At 45.3% G+C, this 21,180-nt stretch overlaps 1 protein-coding gene across 2 annotated transcripts in view; it reads left to right on the top strand.

The window, feature by feature from the left end:
• Nucleotides 1-17,036: 17,036 nt before the first annotated feature.
• PLXNC1 (plexin C1) overlaps nucleotides 17,037-21,180 on the top strand; it is a 137,335-nt gene continuing 133,191 nt past the window's right edge. For both annotated transcript variants that reach the window (XM_016150119.2, XM_016150118.2), the window contains exon 1: nucleotides 17,037-18,102. In XM_016150119.2, coding sequence (XP_016005605.2) covers nucleotides 17,059-18,102 — 1,044 coding nt within the window. In that variant the 5' untranslated portion in view covers nucleotides 17,037-17,058. The remainder of the gene's footprint in view (nucleotides 18,103-21,180) is intronic.

Raw genomic sequence — 21,180 nt, 5'->3', positions numbered from 1 at the left:
CTGTTACAGGTTCGGGGCCTGTTAGGAACTGGGCCACACAGCAGGAAGTGAGTGGCGGGCGAGCAAGAGAAGTTTCATCTGTATTTGCAGCCGCTCCCCAGCGCTAGCATCACTGCCTCAGCTCCACCTCAGATCATTAGGCATTAGATTCTCATAAGGAGCATGCAACCTAGATCCCTCGCATACATAGTTCATACTAGGGTTTGTGCTCCAATAAGAATCTAATGCCTGATGATCTGAGGTGGAGCTGAGGCAGTGATGCTAGCACTGGGGAGCGGCTGCAAATACAGATTAACATTAGCAGAGAGATTTGACTGCACAGAGACCGTAATAAATCAATTGCTTGCAGACTCATATCAAAACCCTATCAGTGAGTAGCAAGCAACAATTAAGTTGCATCTGGTGGCAGGATTTATAGCAGCAGTGAATTGATGTATTTCAATTGTATAGCTGCTTCTGGTGGCAGGCTTTAAGTCAGAATCTGACACTTATTTTAGTCTGTGCATGGCCCGCCCGTTATTTTATTTACCATTTCCATCCATGCCTCCTTCCTGCACTTGGCACTTATCTCAGTCACAGTTTTGGTAAGGGCCATAAGCTAACCCCAGCCAAACTGAGTAAAAAGCAAACATCACTAGAGAGCTTCTTTGAAAAGGGGAAAAAACCCAGTGATGACACAGCAGAAGACTCTGAGACTGCCAACAAAAAGAGAGCTGCATTTAAAATAAAATACCAAGAGTCCTACTTAAGTTGCAGGTTCATTACCACAGGTGATTCACGTTCTGCAAGCCCACTTTGTATAATATGTGGTGACCAGCTATCCAACAAAGCCACAAAAGCTTCAAAACTGCTTCGCCACATGGAGACCAAGCACCCTACAATAAAAGCTTTTGGAGTTTTTCAAAAGAAAAAAATCATGACCATGAAGAACAGAAGCAATTGTTGAAGGCCACCACTTCATCAAATGTGTCTGCATCGAGAGCATCATTCATAGTGGCTAATTGCATTGCTAAAGCTAAGAAGCCCTTTACTAAGGGTGAAGAATTGATCTGACTTACTGCTAAGGACATTTGTCATGAGCTTTTAGGAGAGGCTACAGTTCAAAAGGTGGTATGTGTTCCTCTTTTGGCCAGCACCATAACTCAATGAAGTTATGAAATAGCAGAGGATATTGAGGCACAGTTACTAGAGAGGATTATTGAGTCACCGTGGTATGCAATCCAGGTTGATGAGTCTACCAATGTTGACAACAAGGCAACAATGCTTATTTTTGTGAGATATATTTTTCAGGAACATGTGCGCGATGCTATGTTATATGCATTTTTGTTGTCAACGAACACCACAGCCATGGAACTATTCAAGTCTTTGAATGATTACATATCAGGAAAACTGAATTGGTCATTTTGTGTCGGTATATGCACGGACAGAGCAGCTGTCATGACTGGACAGCTTTCTGGTTTCACTACTCAGGTCAAAGAGGTCGCTTCTGAGTGTGAGTCTACACACTGTGTCATCCACAGAGAAATGCTGGCTAGCTGAAAATGTCACCTGAACTTAACGTTTTGCAGGATGTGATTAAAACTATCAACTACATTAAAGTACATGCCCTTAACTCATATTCGTTCATGCAGCTCTGTGAGATGGACACAAAGTGCACATGTCTTCTCATACACAGAAGTGAGATGGCTTTCTAAAGGTAGATCAGTGGCCAGAGTTTTTGAGCTATGAGAGTCACTCCAGAGATTTCTTTTAGAAAAACAGTCACCACTGGCAGCACATTTCAGTGACACAGAATGGGTCACAAAACCTGCTTACTAGTGTGACATATTCAACCTGTTTAACCAACTCAATCTGTTACTTCAGGGAAGAATGACAACTGTGTTCAAGTCGGCAGACAAAGTGGTTGCATTCAAAGCCAAACTGGAATTATGGGGGTGACGAGCGAACGTTGGGATTTTTGACATGATCCAAACATTAGCAGAGATTTTGAAAGAAACTGAGCCAGAGCCTTCTTTCTCCAGCAGGTGCATGATCACTTCTCTCAGTTTTCAAAAGAGTTTTGAACATTACTTCCCAACCACAAAAGACCCCAAACTGAGGAAGAATAGATTTATGACCCATTTGAGAATAAGCCAGGTGAATCTACATTGTCCATCCTAGAAGAGAATCAACTGGTTGAGACTGTAAATGATGACGGCCTTAAAAGTATGCTTGAGACAACTTCAAATCTCCATGTGTTCTGGATTCGAGACAGAGTACCCTGAGATTGCCACAAAAGCGCTGGGAAGCCCGCTTCCGTTTTCAACATCCTATCTTTGTGAAGCGGGATAGCAACCGAGATGAGATTATGGAGTAGACGGGACATAAACAACACATTTCGGGTGTCACTGTCTCTCATCACCTCCAGATGTGCAGGAAAACAAGCTCAGGGCTCCCACTGATTATGTATGATGGTGAGTTGTATAATTATTTCATTATATAATACAATGTAATAATAATAATAGAAATAAAGTGCACAATAAATGTAATGTGCTTGAATCATCCTGAAACCGTCCCCCAACTCCTGGATCTGTGGAAAAATTTTCTTCAATGAAACCAGTCCCTGGTGCCGAAAAGGTTGTCAACTTCTCCCTTAGTAGGCTCTCAGTATTCTCCTTGGTGTTTTAGTATTCCTTTTGTGCATTTCATGTGGTTTTAGTTACTTCTTTTCCAATAACGCATCTTAACAAAAAACTCAGATGTAGTATAATTGTGAAATATGAGATCATTTGATCTTCAAATCACTGGTTAAAACTGCATCAGCTATTCAAGAGCTGACTACCTCAGTCACGAATTACCAAGGGCCCCTTTTCTCCCTGTTTTCCTCTTTGGCTGTTTACCACGTGGTTCTTTTACTATGGGTCACAGGTGCACTGACAGATAGGCAGGGCATCCAGGGGAAATGATACCCAAATCTGACGATTTTCTCACATCACTAAGAAGTTGTGGATAGATGGAGGGTGAGAGTATTGATTAAATTAAGATTTTGGATTACCTGTAGATTTTAATTACGGTGTCATCCCTGTCCCAATGTCTTTTGTCGTCCCCTGCCACTGCACTCCTGTAGCTCTAATGAGACACCTATGGGATGCTATTCCCTGTTGTTAGTTATCATTGCAGTGCACATGCTCTGAATTCATGGAACCTGTGTTATCCTTCACTTGGGTTGCTCTGGAGCTTGGCAGACAATACACATGCCATCAGTAGGTGTGGCTGAATTGAATAACTGTCTACTGTGTATATTTAGTGGGTCTTTTTGCATGAAGATGCCAGTGCTTTAATGATAGTTTTCCATCTTGGATTTGTTTACACAACATCTAATTCACAAATGCCGAACACTTACTTTGTGCTGGTCATCATGTTAGACGTGAGAGACAAAGATGAACATGATATAACCGCTTCCTCCCAGGAGCCTAAGGCCATGAGGATGGCAGATGATAAATATTGAGATAGAGTATAATGAGAGCAAAGATAAAGGTATGAATCAACTATGTTGGTGGCACAAAGGAGGGAGTAGTTAATTCTAAAGAAGGGGTATCAAAGAAGATGCTGGAGTGGGGACCTGAAAGATGAGTAGAACTGGGTCAAAGGGGAGGGAAGGTGGAGACTTTCCAGACATGGAGGGCTGTAAATCTTACAGTATTGGAGTAGCAGACAGCATTCTTTACCAACCCGACACCAACCCAACACCTTCCCTCTTTCTTCCCCACTAATACAATCCTAGTTTTGTATCTGGAAAGACCTCAAGGAAAGTAAGCTTCTTCTCCAGACCCAGGCTCAGGAGCCAGTCAGGAGCTAATCATGGTCATTCCTTTTCTCTTTGCCAGTGATTGGTCCAGAAAAATCATGTGACCACATTCTGGTCAATGATTTATAAGCGGATGCCTGCTTGGAACCTTCCTAATGGACATAAAGAAAACAGAGTCTTGCTATGAGAAAGCTAACTTTCCCCTTTTTGTCTTGAAAACTATTATATTTGCAGCTGTGGTAGTTCTTTGTGACAGCAGAAAGATAATAAGAGCCCGAAAGGCTCTTTGATAGTAACACTGAATAGCAACAAATACTAGTAGCAACTGGACTCCCTCTGTGGGAAAAAATTAAGCCCCACTTATTTATGCTACAGTACATATTTTCCCCTTATAATTAAATACATCATAACCAACTTACTTAGTTGCTGTAAACTGTTTTTCACAGGTCTCCCAGTGGTACCAATGAGATCACATGACTAATACCCCTGAGTTTTACTAGCAGATTATCCTTGACCTGCATAACTCTAGGATTCAACTCCTTCCTCCTTCAATCCCTCCGGTCACTTCGGGGAGACCCCAGGGGAACATTTTTGGGAATGTGGTTTCCTGCCTGCTACTCTCTATCACACCACTAGCACCACCACCACCACCATGCTGAAACAGTACTCTGCAAAGCTAGGAGAAAGCTCTTCTCTCTGACTCTGTTTTACTCTTTCACTAGCCCCCCAAATGGTGTGAACGCCTCGAATGTCACAAAACTTTGGTCAAAGTACACCTTCTATCCCCTGCTTACCCCTGCTGTCTGTGGGAGAATGTCTGAGGAATAGGAAGCACACTGTTTTCATCTACTTTTCTTTGTGTCTCTCCGCAGAAGCTTAGCATCATTCTTCTCCTTTAGACAGAACAAACAATGACTAAAGCCCCCAGGCATATCAACCCATGCCAATAGATGTCTCAGGGTTTTGCTTTCCTGGCACCGCACAACTACACTCCAATAAGCTCAGCACAGAGCACAATTACACATGCACGTGAAGGAATGGGAACATGATCTTGCAAAGACAGGTGGCCAGGGACTTCATATATCAAGCTAAGAAGTATAAGCTGTAATTTCTAAGTCAGCACTTCCCAACAAAGTGAGCTGTATGGTGTGTTGAGACACTACCCTACGCTCTCAGCCCTTGGGACTACTGGGCAGAGCCTGGAGGTGTTGCCTACAGTAGCAAGTGGCCTTGTGTGGGTCTAAGAAGGTGGAGCCAAGCAGAATGAGGCCTTTTGTGACCATGACATAAAAAGACTGGGAAACAGTGGGGAGACCATGAGGGATTTTTAATAGAAAGTAATCTGATCACCTTTCCATTTTGGAATAAAATGAGAAGGCAATGCAAAGGCTGGATAGAAGGAGTGGACAGTGAGCCTGGGACTAAGAATACCCATCTCACAGAGATGAAGTGATGAGGGACCAAACTAAGGAGCAGATGTGAGAAAACAGAAACTATCTGGGATATGAGAAATCTTAAGGAGATAAGATTAATGGGCTTGCCAATTAATTAGATATAGGGAGAGAGAGAAGTATCCAGGATGCTTTTGGATTGTGAATCCGGGTGGGCAGTGGTGTCATCCAGAGAGATTGGGAATATGTAGGGAAAAGATGTGAAAGAAAATTGGTTTGAGGTGCTATAGAGCAGCGGTCCCCCACCTTTTTGGCATTAGGGACAGGTGGCTCCTATGAGAATCTAATGTCTGGTGATCTAAGGTAGAGCTGAGGCAGTGATGCTAGTGCTGGGGAGTGGATGAAGATACAGATGAAACTTTGCTCGCTAGCCTGCTGCTCACCTCCTGCCATGGGGTCCATTTTCTAACAGGCCAAGGACTGGTACCTGTCCATGGCCTGGGGGTTGCAAGTGTCCAAAGGAGACGACCAGTAGACATTTAGACATATAGATTTAAAGCTCAACAGATGATTCTGGTGTAGAGATTTTAGAGCCTTTAGCAGGGAAGTGCCGGCGAAAGCCCATGGACATTGGTGATATTGACCAGTGAGAATAGAGTAGTGATGAGAGTACTAAAGACAGAGCAAATGATAGAAGCTCACTCGAACTGGTTTAAGTCCAAGGACCAGGACTGAAGACCCAATTTTAGTGGGGTGCAATCAATTTCTCTCTGTCTCTGTCTTTGTCTCTGTCTGTCTGTCTGTCTTTCTGTCTATCTCATCTCTGAATCTCTTGAAATATTGGCCTCATTTTCACCTATTTCAGACAGGACTTTATTAAGTAAAGAACGCAGTCACTGCTAGCCCCAGATTATTCATCCCAGTAAAACATTTTTTTCCTCCCACTATTTGAATAACAATCTACGGAAAAAAACTCCGATTGGCTTTGCATGAGTCACATGACTTACACTTAGACCAAACACAGCTGCCAGATATGGGGTACTTGGATTGGCCGGACCTGAGTCATGTGTCCACATCTGGGGTAGTGTGCAGTGGCAGTTCTTTTACCGAAAAAATGGTAAAGCTTTTTGGGTAGATTTAGTTGTATGAGCCCCTACCTATCAAAATTTAAAGCGGTATGTAGAAGAAGAGGAACCAGTGAAGGAGAAAGTTGACACATCTGAGTAGATTATCGGCTGTTCAGAGGCCGAGAACTGTGTCTTTTTCACATCTGTTTTCTCCTTTCCCCACCTTCTGGTACATAGTGCTATGCCTATAATCAACAAGTGTGTATGAAATGGAGTCATAAATACTCCACATGAAAAGTAGTGGGGATTTGTCAAGAGATGTAACGAAGACTGACACCTAGAAATCTTGTTTGGGCAATGTACAAAAGCACATTTTTTTTTAAAGCGGCTGGCCACCACTGACCTAATTATTAATAGATTCTCTGAAAAGAGCTAATCCTTTCTATGGTTTGGATGAAGGCACCATATCGGTTTAGACCGAAATGGTTACAGTTGGGAATTTAATTTATGGGGTATCTTATGGAAATCAGGATCAGATGTTGTTGTTTTAAAGAATGTTTTATTTCTCTGTTCTAGGGTTTACTGTAATTTCATGCTGCATTTGCAAGCCTGCAGGCAGACACCTTAATTACTACAGATGCTAGATAGAATGAGGATTGCTAATCAAACCTTTATTAATTGGTGACATACTTCCAACTTTGGGGAACAGATGCCAGGGAGGAATGAAGGCTTGTAAACCACAGTAAACCATCACCAAACTCCACTCAGATAGTGGTTAAGACTATTTTTTTCCTTGTCAAGTACCTTCTGTATCCACTAGGGGGAATCTTGCTGTGCATCAAAGTTTGGCTGTTTCTATGCATAATGGAATAACATACCCATGAAAACTTGCTTGTCTGCTGATGGAATGTGTTCTCCACTCTATATGAGCTCAGAGATCTGTCATGTTGTCATATTTTTTTCAAACAAATAAGAGAATATCATTCAAGGTATGTTAAAGAAAATAAATTCTTTAAATTCTCACTGGATTTAGGAAGGATTCACTAAACATCTTAGATGAAAGTTTTTATTGTAAATAGAAATTTCTACTATGAAAAGGAGGGTTTTTATTTGCTTGAATCTTTGCTTATTAAAAATAGGAAATGCTGAATCTGTGCCCTTTCAATTTTAAAGAGCTTAATTTTAAATACCTGTTAGACACTAGTGTGATCTTAATGCTCAGTGGAGTTCTTAAAGTATTATTGGCACTCAGTTGATAATTATTATAATTATTATAAGCTTGTCTAACATAATTACAGTATAAAACTCTTCCCTTTTCAACACAAAGCCATATTCAAACAAAGTTTGAAAGGTGCTGTAAATTAACAAATAATTCAAATGCAATCCTCAGACTTGCATTCAGTGGTTACTCCTCCATATTGTCAATAATATTTTTTTTGCATGTGGCTGGATATTGCTTTTCTCCTTTTGCATTCTCTGTCTCTCAGAGATAATTCACAAATTGGTAAATATGTATTGTGCATATGCTAGGTAAAGTCATTCTATTTGGGACTGTGGGTACCTCAAAGAATGACTCCTGATCCTAAAGATTTTACACAGTCTTTAATGCTCGATCAACCAATGTTTGTTGACCATTGAGTCTGTGCAAGGTCCAGTAAGCTGCACAGAGAGGAAACTATCAGTCAAGCTCACCGTCACACCTCCAGTCTGCATCACATGCTTAGCACATGGTACATTCTTGAGAAATATTTGTTAAAGAAATGAACAGACAAACAAAAAGTGTGAGGCATAAAGGAAATTGTGGAGATAAATTGAATAAGACACTATCCCTGATCTCAAGGAAACTACAATTTAGGGGAAGAGCTACTATATACATCCCACTAATGCATAATGTATAATGTAAATTGCAGTATGTAAATGCTATCACAGATCGGCAAATAAAGTGCTATTCAAGTTCAGAGGAGGGAATCCATAACCAAGCAGAGGAATTAGTTCAGTTAAATTCAACAGGCAAGTCGAGTACACTGCTAAAGCAGAGCCTGGCAAGGAAGAGATCTTCACTACCATTCTGGAATAAATGAATAAACACTTATTAAATACTAGCTCCTAGTATTTAAGTGCCAGTTCCCAGGGGCACAAAGATGAATTAGAACTTGATTTCTCTTTTAATTTAATGTTTGTTTGTTTGTTTGTTTGTTTTTGTTTAGGAGCTCATAGTCTGGTAGGGGATTAGCTTTTAAGAAAGAATCCCAGGAGAAAGTGGCTTTTAAACTGGGCCTTGAAGGATGAGTAGGAGGTTGCAAAGTGGAAAGAGGAAAAAAATTTTAGATGAAAAGTACAATATATGTAAAGCCACAGAGTATGAAAGGCCTTATAATTATTATAAGCTTGTCAACATATTTACAGTATAAAACTCTTCCCTTTTCAATACAAAGTCATATTCAAACAGAGTTTAAGGCCTTGTTTAAAGGCTATCTCACTGCTAAAAGTGGAAGACGGTACCAAGTATATCCCTAGCTCTCAGCATAAAGCCCTATATATCAAAGTCCTTTAATAAATACTTGTTTGTTTGTTTGTTTTCTGACAGTAAGGATGGTAAAAGTTAAAAGGTAGGCATAAGTCTTAAGTGATGGTCAAACCCTAGTAAATGTGCTCAGTACTGGGCATGTGCCCAAGAAATGCCAGTTAAAATTCCTTCTTAAAAATGGGATTTGAAATGGGTGTTATGGGCTAAACTGTGGTCCCTCAAAATTCATAAGTTGAAATACTAACTCTTAGTATCTCCTAATCTGAATGTATTTGGAGATGAGGTCTTTAAAGAAGTAAAATAAGATCATTAGGGTAGGTCTTAATCCAGTATGACTGGTGTTCTTATAAGAAGAAGAAATTTGGATGCAGATACATACAGAGGGAAGACTGTGTGTGAAGACAGAGGAAGAAGGTGGCTATCTACAAGCCAAGAAGGAAGACCTCAGAAGAAACCAACTCTGCTGACACCTCGACCTCAGACTTCTAACCTCCAGAATTGTGAGGATATAGATTCTGTTCTTTAAGCCCCCCGGGCTGAGGTATTTGTTATGACAGCCCTAGGAAACTAATACAGTGGGTTAACATAGCATCAGAATTCTGATGGTGTCTAATAATGGCAATAATAATAACGTTATTATCCCTTATTGAGCATTTCCTATGTGTCAGGCATTGTTCTAAATGCTTCACACCTATTATCTCATTTAATATGCTTGAAAACTTCATGAGAGAGATGCTGTTTTTCCAGGATGCTGAGGCTCAGAGAGCCCAAGGCTGCATAGTTACTCAGTGGTGGCACTGGGTGTGGAACAGTTTTTGTACAAAGAAAAAGCATCTCTTCCTTTGGGCACACCCAGCCTCATGCCAAGATGAGGGCTTGGTGAGCAGAAGGCGGGCTGGATTTCAGTCCCTCTTGTCCTGATGCCCTTGTGTAGGGCTAACCCTTTTTGGAGGCCCACTCTGTGTCCAAGCACTTAACCATTATAGTGGACCGCCCAAGGGGCTGGAGTGGCTAGGGGCAACACCACTGCGGAAGGAGCAGGTAGGTGCATAAAGGGATTCTGAGAGCTGAGAATGCAAACCTCACCCGCTCCACGGTTGGCAATGGAGCCTGCAGGAGCACAGGTCAATAGGTTCTAGGTCCTGGCGGTGGGCTTCCAGGAATTGTACATCCATAAGGGAGCCTTGATTCGACCCAGTTCATCTAACCCGCCTGAGAACAGCTCTGTCTCCAGTTTTCCTGTCAGCAAGAAATCCAATTTGCTAGGATCACACACCTGTCCTGCTGCCACAACCCTTGCACCCGACCCCCTCAAAATCGAAGAAACTGAAAAACGCATCTTTGCCTATTTGACTATACGTGTGCCTTTCCTCACAATTAAAGATCTTGAATGTCCCAAATTTGCAGCTTTCATAGTGGGGGGATAAGTCTCTGACGGTGTAAATATTTAATCCCCATTAAGAATGTCCGATAAATGAGGGGAGTCAGATTTCAAATTGGCTGGTTCCGATGATTAAAGTGCAGAAGTCAGGGCAGGGTAAAAATAAAGTACCCTCTAAAAAAGTAATGTCTTTAGAACTCAAGATGGTTTCTATTTCTACTCCATAGAACACTGTGTGTATCACCTGTCCTTGAGCTATGAAGAATATCCGATTTACTTTTAAGTATTAGTGGGAGGCGGGATGGGGTGAGATCTGGAGATAAGGAAGGTATTGCAATCTCTTAATAATCTGTTTTGGTAATAATGAATAAAAATGGAATTTCTAGACTGTACTGAAGGGACTGTAGAAGTTCAGACTTAAGGAGAAATGCCTAAAAAGAAAAACGCAGTGTGTTCAGTTTCATGTCTTATTTGAAAATATACTTCAAATGTTGAGCAGTGTTTTAGAGATCATGACCACCCCTGTCCCCTGCCACCTTCTGAACCCTCAGCCCCCAGTAGTTCTTGGTTGACATTTAAGATAAAGCTTTTACTTTTATGATTTGCTGGAAAAAAAAATATAATCCTACCCAGTCAGGTTTCTGTATCTGAATCACCATTTGTCTGTATCACCAGGTTGAATTTAATGCAGAAAAGCCTGTGCAAAGGGAAGAAAAATGGAGCTTTTTCTGTTGTCGGATTTGGGAGAACCAAACACTTGGAGAGAAAGACCAGGAGTTCCTTGTGCATAGCAGTTTTTTTTTTTTTTTTTTTTTTTGTGCTTTCCATCAATGGACAAACAGAATATACAGGTTTAAATATCATTCTTTAAATATCACTGTTCCATCCATGTTTGGAGGGAGGTTGGTTCATCAGTCATAGTTCTTGCAGGAAACAGGTGACACATGCAAATGAATACATAATGAAGAGACCATTAAGGGACCATAATGAAGGAGTAAGGTGAGGGAGTGGCTATAACCTAGAGAAGGCTGACTATAGCTGTAGCTGTGAGAGAGGGTTTCCCACAGGATCTGTGGCCTCTTAAACCTCCCTCTAGTGGGGAGGGAGCTGGGAGAATAAATATCTAGATATCACTACCCTTGGATTTCATGTTGGGGCTTCCCATTGGCTGAGTCCAACCAGAAGCCAAAAGGCAAGAGAGATGGCCATAAATATTAAACTTCTGAGTATAGGGCAGGATGGGAAAGAGTGGAGAAATGGTCTGTGACTATCCAGCACAGATGGGAAAGAAGAAATACACAAGGTGGATTAGAGAAGGGGTGGAAAGGCAAGGTAAATGCTCATTCTTCCATAGGATTTGCACTTGGGATTCTGTGCATGGGGCTTTGAGTATCCAAGAGATGCGGTTTGGACCTCCATATTCCCAGTGCCATCCTCAGGGTGGGAGACAAGTGGGGTTGCCCTCACCATGGAGACCACATACTGAGCTTCCTAACAGCAACAACTCATACTCAGAGCTGATGCCAGTTGCTTCTTGCCCCCATTGGTAGAAATATTTTCTAGGGACTAGCAAGTGTATAAGAATGAGAAGAGGTGCCAGCTTGGTGGTGAGCACCAGACCACTCACAGCCAAGTCCAGCAACTTTACTGTCAGCTCAGAGCATGTCCCCCTCAGAATCTCAAGGAAACAGAAGGATTGAGCGACTGTGAAGTTATCTGTGTGTTTATCTTATCTTCTGCTATTCATTTCAAGAGTTTGAATTATTATTAATATGAGGGCCTGGTTTCTGGCAGCTCTTCTCTTTGAAAGGGTTTATGCCAAGCTGCCAGTTATCAAAGGATTCAAGGCCTAGGATTATGCTGACAGGGAGCCTCAGAACTGTGAAGGCAGAACAGAGACATGGAAAAAAACATTGAATTAAAGAGAGATCAGCATTTTGTGTCTATTTCTTGATGGCCTTTTGGCTTCCTGTTTTAAAAGAACAGCAAGGAATCTATGAGCAGGGACAAATTTGAATCTTATGAAAATCAGAGAGAAGTTGGTGACCAAGAGATGGCTCAGCAAGTTACAGAAATTTTCCCAATCTGAAGAAACAATTAACTGATGACTGTGTAATTCATGCAGGGTGAACTCCAGCTGACCTGGAAAAACACTGTGATGGCTGATGATTTACTATATCTTGCTTTCAACTGTTGTAATCATCTCAGACTCTTGAACACTGATAGTTTTGATGAATGCTTCGAAGAAAGGGCTCAAGAGAAACTTCATGACATGAGAAGTAAGGTACCAGGGGGCCAGGTCGATATCCTAGACACCAATCTCTTAAAACCAACTGACATTTACATCTTTTCCATAGGCAATAGTTCATTCATGCCTAAAACTGAGTAAAGGCCCTTATTTAGCTTAAATTAAATCATTTTATCCTTGAGTAAAGAATTGTTTCCTTGTACATTCAATCCATTCTCCCATCTACAATTATAACTTTGCTGGTGAATGACCATGACCTGTTAAGCCATGTCATGGGTAAAGAGGACAACTGTAATGTTGGGAGTGGGGAAGAACCCAAATTCCACCTACTGAAGGAACACCAGGGAGCCTTTATCACTTTAACCAAAGGCACAGGCACTATCACCAAGCATAAGAATGCTCAACAATTGTCTGGGGCCATGTTGGGTGATCAGGGAAGATGAGGCTGTATTCCCTCAGCCACATCTTAACCGGGCTGCATTTGACTGACTTTTCATGTTGATTGAACTGTATTCAACTCATCTCTCAGCATCAATTCTAACTTATTAAATGGCTCTTCATCTTATCTGCTTTCAACCATCTACTCATCAGCAGACTAGAAAGGAGGCTGGCTTATTTCTTTTTCCTGTCAGTCACCGAAAGGGGCTGGCAACTTTGATAAGGACCTCAGTCTGAAAGATCACATAGATTTGAGCAAAGCTTGGAGCAGAAAGTGGCCTGTCTTAAGTCTTAGAAGGACAACACTGGTACTATTTGACCCACCGGGTAGCATTTTCCAAATGCTGTCCACAGGTTATAGCTATATAGACAAGGCATAAAGACAATATGTTGATCACCAGAACTAATATTCTTAGTTGCTTTCAATCCCTGCTGGCCCAGTCATCCCTACAGATGACTGTCAATTTTTTTTTTTTTAAGTCAGAAAGAAAACTGAAGCACCAATGATAGCCATCTTGTGACTGTGACCAATTGCCTGCTGAACAGATCTTAATGTCCTGAGTCTCAGCAGGAAACCACTGAATCTATAAAGTCCTGCCCAGCAGAAATGAGTCTGATTGTGGATGGTCTGGTTAACCCAGATTGCCTTTGGTGCCTGAGGGAGTTGATATTTTCTCATTATGAAGACTTTCTCATCTAGTGAATGCTACAAATAAAACTGCTTGAAATCAGTCTGAACAGCCTATTTCCGTGGTAGCAAACTAGAAGACAAAAAGGTCTGTCCAGAGGACAAATCTGCACCATATTCTTTCGTGTGTGTGTTGGGGCAGGGGGGATGTTCAGCCAGTTATGTTACGAGTTCTGAGTGTGTAATAAGTGACAACCAACAGGATGGGCTCCATCAGTTGGAGAGGGAAGCTTTGTCAAGAGACTTGTACCCTTGGCCAGGCGGCAGCATCCAAGAGAAAGAAATCAAAGACACACAGAATCCATATGTATAAATATTTATTTCAGTTATTCACATTTCCCACACTTTTTACATGTGAATTTGTGTCCTGAAGGTGGAGCTTTAGTACACAGGAAGATTGGAAAAGGGCAAACATGCTTGTACAAAATAGGGCAGAATCAGCAAAGAATACATTTATATGCTTCTTAGTATCCTACATTTTTTCACGCTAAAAAGTAGGCATAGATTAAGATTTCTTTCACAGTAGGAACCTGTATATAATTAAATGGGAAGAAAAAGAAACCGACTCTCAAGAGTGGGGCTTATGGTCACAGTAGGATGGCAAGGAACTGTTGCCAATCATAGCTGTTTATACTCCTCGCTGATAGTATTTTTGTGTTTCTTTTTCAAAATGAGGCGGCAATGACTTTAGTGATCAAAATGCCACACCATAGAGTATGTTTAATCCAAGTGATTCCTAAGATGGTCTGCTACTGATTGTACCAACTCTACAGGACTTAGAGAAATTACTTGGTCACCAGTGAAGTAAAACTATCTCTGCAATGGAATTGAACTGTTGCGTCTCAGCACAACAAACGCTGCCACAGCCGGTTCATGACGGCAGTGAAGATCAGTGCATTCTTCATCATTCACAGGGAAAATTTTCAAAATAACGGAACATAAATCCCCTACTATGCCATGAGGGGTTCAACGAGCTTCTGCAGATGTTTCTTCGATACTACTTTCCCATTTCCAGCAGTGCAAATATCCTTAAAACATTTCAGGAGCACAGGGAATGAGGTGCAAAGGTCTGATTATTTTGGAGCAGAGAGAGCATCTGAATTGCTCTGTTTAAAGTCTCCTGATTAACATCAAACCAGTATCTCAGGCCTTTCCCCTTCCTCTTCCACTCTCCTCACCGGCACCCCAACCACTACCACCAAGGCAGAATGAGTGACCTTGTGTCTCATGGGAAAGCATTTGATGCCTACTTTCAGGCAAAGATAATGTTATCTAATTTCAAAGAAGGAAATTATGAATGGAAAGATGACCTCTCTGAATTCAGAATATGAGCACCCCTGATGGAATGATAAGATCCTTTAACTGCATGTCTAGGGCAGAAAATCATGTTTCTCTTCTGCTTCTTGCTTCACCTCACCCTCCTTTCCTCAAGCCTTCCAGAGCTCCTTTTCCTGCCTTATTCCTCAGCACTGGGGTGAACTCGAAGCACTGTTGTAGAAGTTTAAAACCTGCAACAGCTGCTACTTCAGGAGGGCTCAGCATCTGGAGGAAGCCCACTCACCCCATTCTCCCTGCCATCCCCCAGTAGATTCCATCCAGAGTTGGGGGACTGGAAAGGGAAGGAAGAAGGGGGGGTGCAACCAGTTATCCTCCCTGGGGCCTCTGGCCTGAAAATAGCTTGGGAAGGGCCAGAGATCATTTCCTAAGGATGCACAGGGATCTTCGGGATCCTCTGGTACCTTCCTGGATTACCTGCCAAGCTGTAAGGGTGCTTAGTGATGCTCTCACCTGCCTCAGAAAACTGGAAGGCATTTGTGCATCCTCTAGGAGTCCTCCTTCTGAGAAATCATGAACCTTCACCCAGGGAGGTAGTCACCTAGGTGTACAGTGATTCAGAAGTTCATTGTGTGCCCTCTTGGTGGCTTTGGGGGAAACCAGCTGGTATTCACCCCCTGAATGAGTTGATGAGATCTCAGAAGGCCCAAAGGAAAGAAGTGGGAAAGGATGAGACAGGGAAAGCACGAGACTGGTCTCTAGGGAAATAAGATACCTGCTTCTAAGATAAGAAGGCTGGGCTGGGGAGGGGAGGTTGAAGCATTTAACTTAGGGAACTTTTCAGTCACACCTGCTGAGAATGATCATATTGTAACGGCCACAGGTGGCTCTTGGCTAGAGCAGAATGTGTGAGCGACCCTGGAGCTAGCTAGATGTGAATTCGAATGTGGTCTCTGCTGTTTACCAGCAGTAGGACACTCCGCAAGTTTCATAACCTCTCCATGATCATTCTCTTCACTACTAAATGGGGATAATAATAGTCACTAATTAAGAGTCGTTAAAGGTATTACATGAGTCTTGATGCATGTAATAAATTTAGAACAGCACCCAGCTCCTAGTAAGTGCTCAATAAATGTTAGGCACGATCATTACGGTCAGATGGTGAGTAGAACTTTCAAAGCACTAAGTTTAAAAGCCTGGGACTCTGTTGCCAAGGGAGATTAGAGAACCTTTTCAAATATGGGAGCTCCAACCCCGGGGATTGTCCAAAACCAGAGTCTTGGCGCCTGCCTTTCTCCCACTTCACTTATCCGACCAGAGAAAACCATCCGCAGTGACAGAGGCGCCTTGGCCCCCCCACCCCGAGCCTCTGACTCGTCCACGTCTCTAGCGCGTCTCCCCAGGGCCTCCCTCCCGCTTCTCCACACCTGTCAGCCGCCCTCGCGCCTCCCTGTAGCTGGAGCCCGCGGCCTCAGCTGCAACCTCTTGGCGCCCGGGGTCCACGCTCCGAATGCCTCGCGTATCCCCACACCCTTGCCCCCGCCCCCCGCCCCAGCTGCTCTTGTAAACAAAACCAGAGCGTTGGAGCAGCCCCGAGGGCCGACGCGTGCAGGAGCCTGCTCTGTGCAGTGTTAGCGCGCCCCGGGAGCCCCGAGCGAGCCAAGGGGCGATGGTGGCGGCCGTGGCGGCAGCGGCAGGCGGCTCAGCTTTGTTTTGAATAGATGAAAGAGGCCACCTACCCTGTAACCCAAATTATGAGACCTCCCTCCTCCCTATCTCACCGAATCAAGGGAGAGGAGATGGGCGTGGAGGGAGGGCGGGCGGACAGGAGGCGGAGGGCGGAGGAGGAAGAGGATGAGGAAGGGGGCCAGTTGCATCCCACTTTCACAATGGGAAAGTGAAACGCACAAGCACACCCAACCTCTCCAGCCCTCCCCGCCTGCCTCACTCCCCCTCCCTCCCCTCCGCGCCACCCCGCGAGCGCCAGCGCTGCACAGAGGAACTCTCCGGAGAAGAAGGGCGAGGAGGAAGCGGCACCGGAGCGCGCAGAGCTTACAGCCGCCGCTGCACAGGCTGCCGGAGCGAGCCCGCCGCGCGCCGCCCTCCCCGCTCTCCTTCCCAGGCGAGCCACGGGGATGGGGCGGCCGCAGGAGCCCGAGCGCGCGCAGGAGCCGCCGCCGCCCGCGTCTCCGTCGCCGCGCGCCTGAGCCGCCGTCGCCGCCGAGCGCCCTGCCCGGGGGCGACCCCCCCAGCCCCATGGAGGTCTCCCGGAGGAAGGCACCGCCGCGCCCCCCGCGCCCCGCCGCGCCGCTGCCCTTGCTCGCCTATATGTTGGCGCTGGCGGCGCCCGGCCAGGGCGCGGACGAGCCCGTGTGGCGGTCGGAGCAAGCCATCGGAGCCATCGCGGCGAGCCGGGCGGACGGCGTGTTCATTGCGAGCGGCAGCTGCCTGGACCAGCTGGACTACAGCCTGGAGCACAGGCTCTCGCGCCTGTACCGGGACCAAGCAGGCAACTGCACGGAGCCCGTCTCGCTGGCGCCCCCCGCGCGGCCCCGGCCGGGGAGCAGCTTCAGCAAGCTGCTGCTGCCCTACCGCGAGGGGGCGGCCGGCCTCGGGGGGCTGCTGCTCACCGGCTGGACCTTCGACCGCGGCACCTGCGAGGTGCGGCCCCTGAGCAACCTGAGCCTCAGCTACCTGCGCAACGGCACCGAGGTAGTGTCTTGTCACCCGCAGGGCTCGACGGCCGGCGTGGTGTACCGCGCGGACAACCGCTGGTACCTGGCAGTGGCTGCCACCTACGTGCTACCTGAGCCCGAGACGGCGAGCCGCTGCAGCCCCGCGGCGTCTGACCGCGACACGGCCATCGCGATCAAGGACACGGAGGCGCGCAGCCTACCCACGAACGAACTGGCCGTCCTCAAGCTAAACAAGAGTGCGGGCAGCCTGCACTTCGTGGACGCTTTTCTCTGGAACGGCAGCGTCTACTTCCCCTACTATCGCTACAACTACACGACCGGCGTCGCCACCGACTCGCCCAGCATGGCGCGCATCGCCCAGAGCACCGTGGTGCAGTTCCAGGGCCAGGCGGACCTCGACTGCGGCCACAGCCGCCACCTGCTCCTCTCCTCCAGTCTGGTGGAGGCCCTAGACGTCTGGGCGGGCGTGTTCAGCGCGGCCACCGACGAGGGCCAAGAGAGGCGCTCCCCCGCCACCACGGCACTCTGCCTCTTCAGGATGAGTGAGATCCAGGCGCGCGCCAAGATCTGCAAGGGGGACTTTGAGCCGACCGAGCACAACTGCGTAAGTCTTGTCCCCGGGACGCTGCCAGAAGCGCTCCCGCTGGGGAGTCGCCGCAGAGCGGGAGGGAGACCAGGTTAACGTTTACCAGGTCCGGGACTCACACAGCCCGGCGGCGGTCCGACGGCCGTTCTCACACAGCGTCTGAGGCCTCGGAGGACTAATGTAGAGCTAGAGGTCCCCAAAAGGGAATGTAAAAAGGGAGGTGGAGAGGGTAGGAGTTAGGCTCGAAGCATCCCAGTGCCATTATTTTCTGTCCAAACGTGAACGCTTGTTTTGGGACTGAGCCTCCCCATGCAGCCCCACCTACCTCCCGCCTCTAATCGCTTCCCCAGGTGTGTGGCTTGACCCCTTTCCTCAACATGGTTACCAAACACAGTGCCCTTGGCAGAGAAGCCATTGAACCTAAAGGACTTGTTGCCACACCCCAGGCCTTGTGACCCCTGCCTCGGCCACACATGTGGTCTGAAGAGTTGGTAGCCTGCTGAACGTGGGGCAGAGCGAGACTGGAAAACATGCTCATGTTTGGTGAAACAGAACCCTCAGCAGGACCCAGGGCGAGGGGGCGGGGCTGCGGCTCCCCTGAGGGTGTGATGTGGTCTCCAGCTAGGGGGGAGGCTGGGAAGGCAAAGGTGGCTTTGTGGGGAAAAGCCTCGCCCTGGGCGAGGTGGGGTAGGGGGAGAGCGAGAGAAAGTGTTGGGGTGCTGTAGGCAGTTTTTGGGCTCCAGGTTGCCTAAATCGTAGGACTCAGAGGCACCACCCTTGTGTTGTACCCAACCAAGCAAACAGCACAGGTTTCCCTTGGATTCTCAAGCCACAGCTTGGCTCTTGAGATTGACATTTCTTTGACTGGAAAATAAAGCTGCGGTTCAAGAGGGTCCAGTTGATGGGGATTATGGAACCATTGTGCACTTCTCAGAGGCCGTTTTCCTTCCAAGGCTGCTGGCACATCAACTCCACATATGGCTCCTGAGAGGGGAGCCTGCTGAGAGCCTCCTTTATAACTGGACAGAAATCAAAGAGCAGAAATTAAGGGCTACAGGTGTTGCCATTGTTTTGGTATAAAATGCGTCAGAGAGGAAGGGGAGAAGTCTCCACTTGGAAAATGTGTTGTGTTGGTACAAGCGTTGTGTAAGCATATAGGGGAACATTGGCTCTAAGATATATTAATATGTGTATAGAAAGAAATTCCCACCCCACCCCCACCCACTCCTTTTTCTGCAAAGCCCGTCTTACCAAATATTAACTGTATTATCCAAGGAGAAAAAAACTGAGCCTCTTTTCAAGGCTCCTTAGAATGGTCATTCGCGTCTTCCTCCTTGCCTATCAGTCGTTTGCTGGGACACACACACAATGCCTTCATTTAGTTGTGGGTACAATTCTTTTTAAAGCGTAAATGACACACAATGCACCCGAAATGACTTCATCTTGCTATACAAATGTAATTTAAAATGTGGAATATTTGTCTATATTAGATCTTTATACTCTAATAGTTCAAGTTTGGCAAAAATCATCTTCTACTTCTCTGTTGAAAGACTTGAAAATACCTTCAAATATTACTTCGCCTTAAGCTTTAGGCATAGTTGGTCTCTGGGGTTAATGACAAGACAGCTCAGAGGCCCACAGCAGGTAATAACACTGGAAGTCCAAGCTTTGCCATCTGACAGCTGTGTAGATGTGTGGAGCCAAAACATTTCTCTTGACTGCCTCTCTCTACCCATTGGGTCCTGGAGGACTGAGTTCCTTTCCAAACCCAGCAGGCATCCTGTGTGCGCTCAGAAGCCACGTCTTGGCTCGATCAGGTGTTCCTACTTGTGTGGGGATGAGGAGGGGAAGGGGCAGTCGGAAAGCTGTTTATCATCTTCACCGGAGCTTCTGGGAGGGAGCTGCCCCTCGGAAATCAAGCAAGGGATAAACACATGCTGCCAAAAATCTGGAATTGGAAAAAGAAATAATTAAAAGAGGTCCCTCCACGGCAGTTCTTGCCGCTGTTATTTATTGAGAACTCCCAGTGTGCTCAGAGCTGTGTGTTCTGAAAGACAGGGTCTCTACCCCCTGAGCTTGTCATCCAAGTTAAATAATATACTCTGGTTCAAACAATAGCATGTCATGGCTACACAGGTGGGAGCTTGGAGTTTTGCTTTTTCTTTTTTCTCCGCATTTAAGTAAATTCCTTGCTGCTAGGATATATTAAAAAAGCCTTAATGGAATTGAATTTCAAGAGGGGTTTGAATGAAAAAGAAGTAGTAGTTTTGATGAAAAGCTGACAGTTTTCTAACCTATTAACTAGGCAGATAAGATACTTGATTTAACAAATATTTATTTGATGCCTGCTAGTGTAAGCAACGCTCTGAGTTGGGTACACTGATCTTGCCACTGAAAGGACAGAGGTAGGTTGCAACCCCATTTCATGGGATCATGGGATCAGTGTGCCCCCAGTTGTCACTCAGAACAATGATGTCATTTGGCATTTGTTCTGCATTTTATTTTCAGGTTTTGAATGTGTTTTTGGAAAAGGCATGCTGAATTATAGGTGCCTGAAACAGGAGATGGACTTGAAACACTCCAGAGGGGACCTCAATAGATTCCAACAGCGATTCCTTCAGAGCAGACACAGTAATTTGAACAGTAAGCCACAGGCAGCAAGGCACAAACGGCTAGATTTGCTTGCCTTCTCCCTCTCCTAGATGGCTTTCTCTTATTTTCCATCTTCAGTCAACCATGGGTAGCAAAGTGACAGGAGTGACTGGGTTGTGTTTTCTCGTTTCTTGGTTCTCATCTCATGTTGCTGATTCTCCTCCCCTTCATCTTCTCTTGCTGAGCATTAATTTGTGGGACGCTTGTGCAGTGAGTATGCACTACTCAGCCTTTTACACTCTGGGCTATTACTTTTTCTGCCTTGCCACCAACTTTGAATCTCCTTTCAAAACAAATCTAGCAGGTTAACTTCATCCTGTGAATGTGCCAAGGCAGTCAGTTTCTGTATACCTTAATAAATAATAATAGTCCTATAACAATAATCTAATAATTTTAAGAAATATTTGAACAGCACTTCACCATATATTATTTCTTTTGAGCCTC

The sequence above is a fragment of the Rousettus aegyptiacus genome, unplaced genomic scaffold, assembly GCF_014176215.1.
Source record: "Rousettus aegyptiacus isolate mRouAeg1 unplaced genomic scaffold, mRouAeg1.p scaffold_m13_p_2, whole genome shotgun sequence".
Classification (NCBI taxonomy): Eukaryota; Metazoa; Chordata; class Mammalia; order Chiroptera; family Pteropodidae; genus Rousettus; species Rousettus aegyptiacus.
This window is presented reverse-complemented; position numbering and strand designations above follow the sequence as displayed.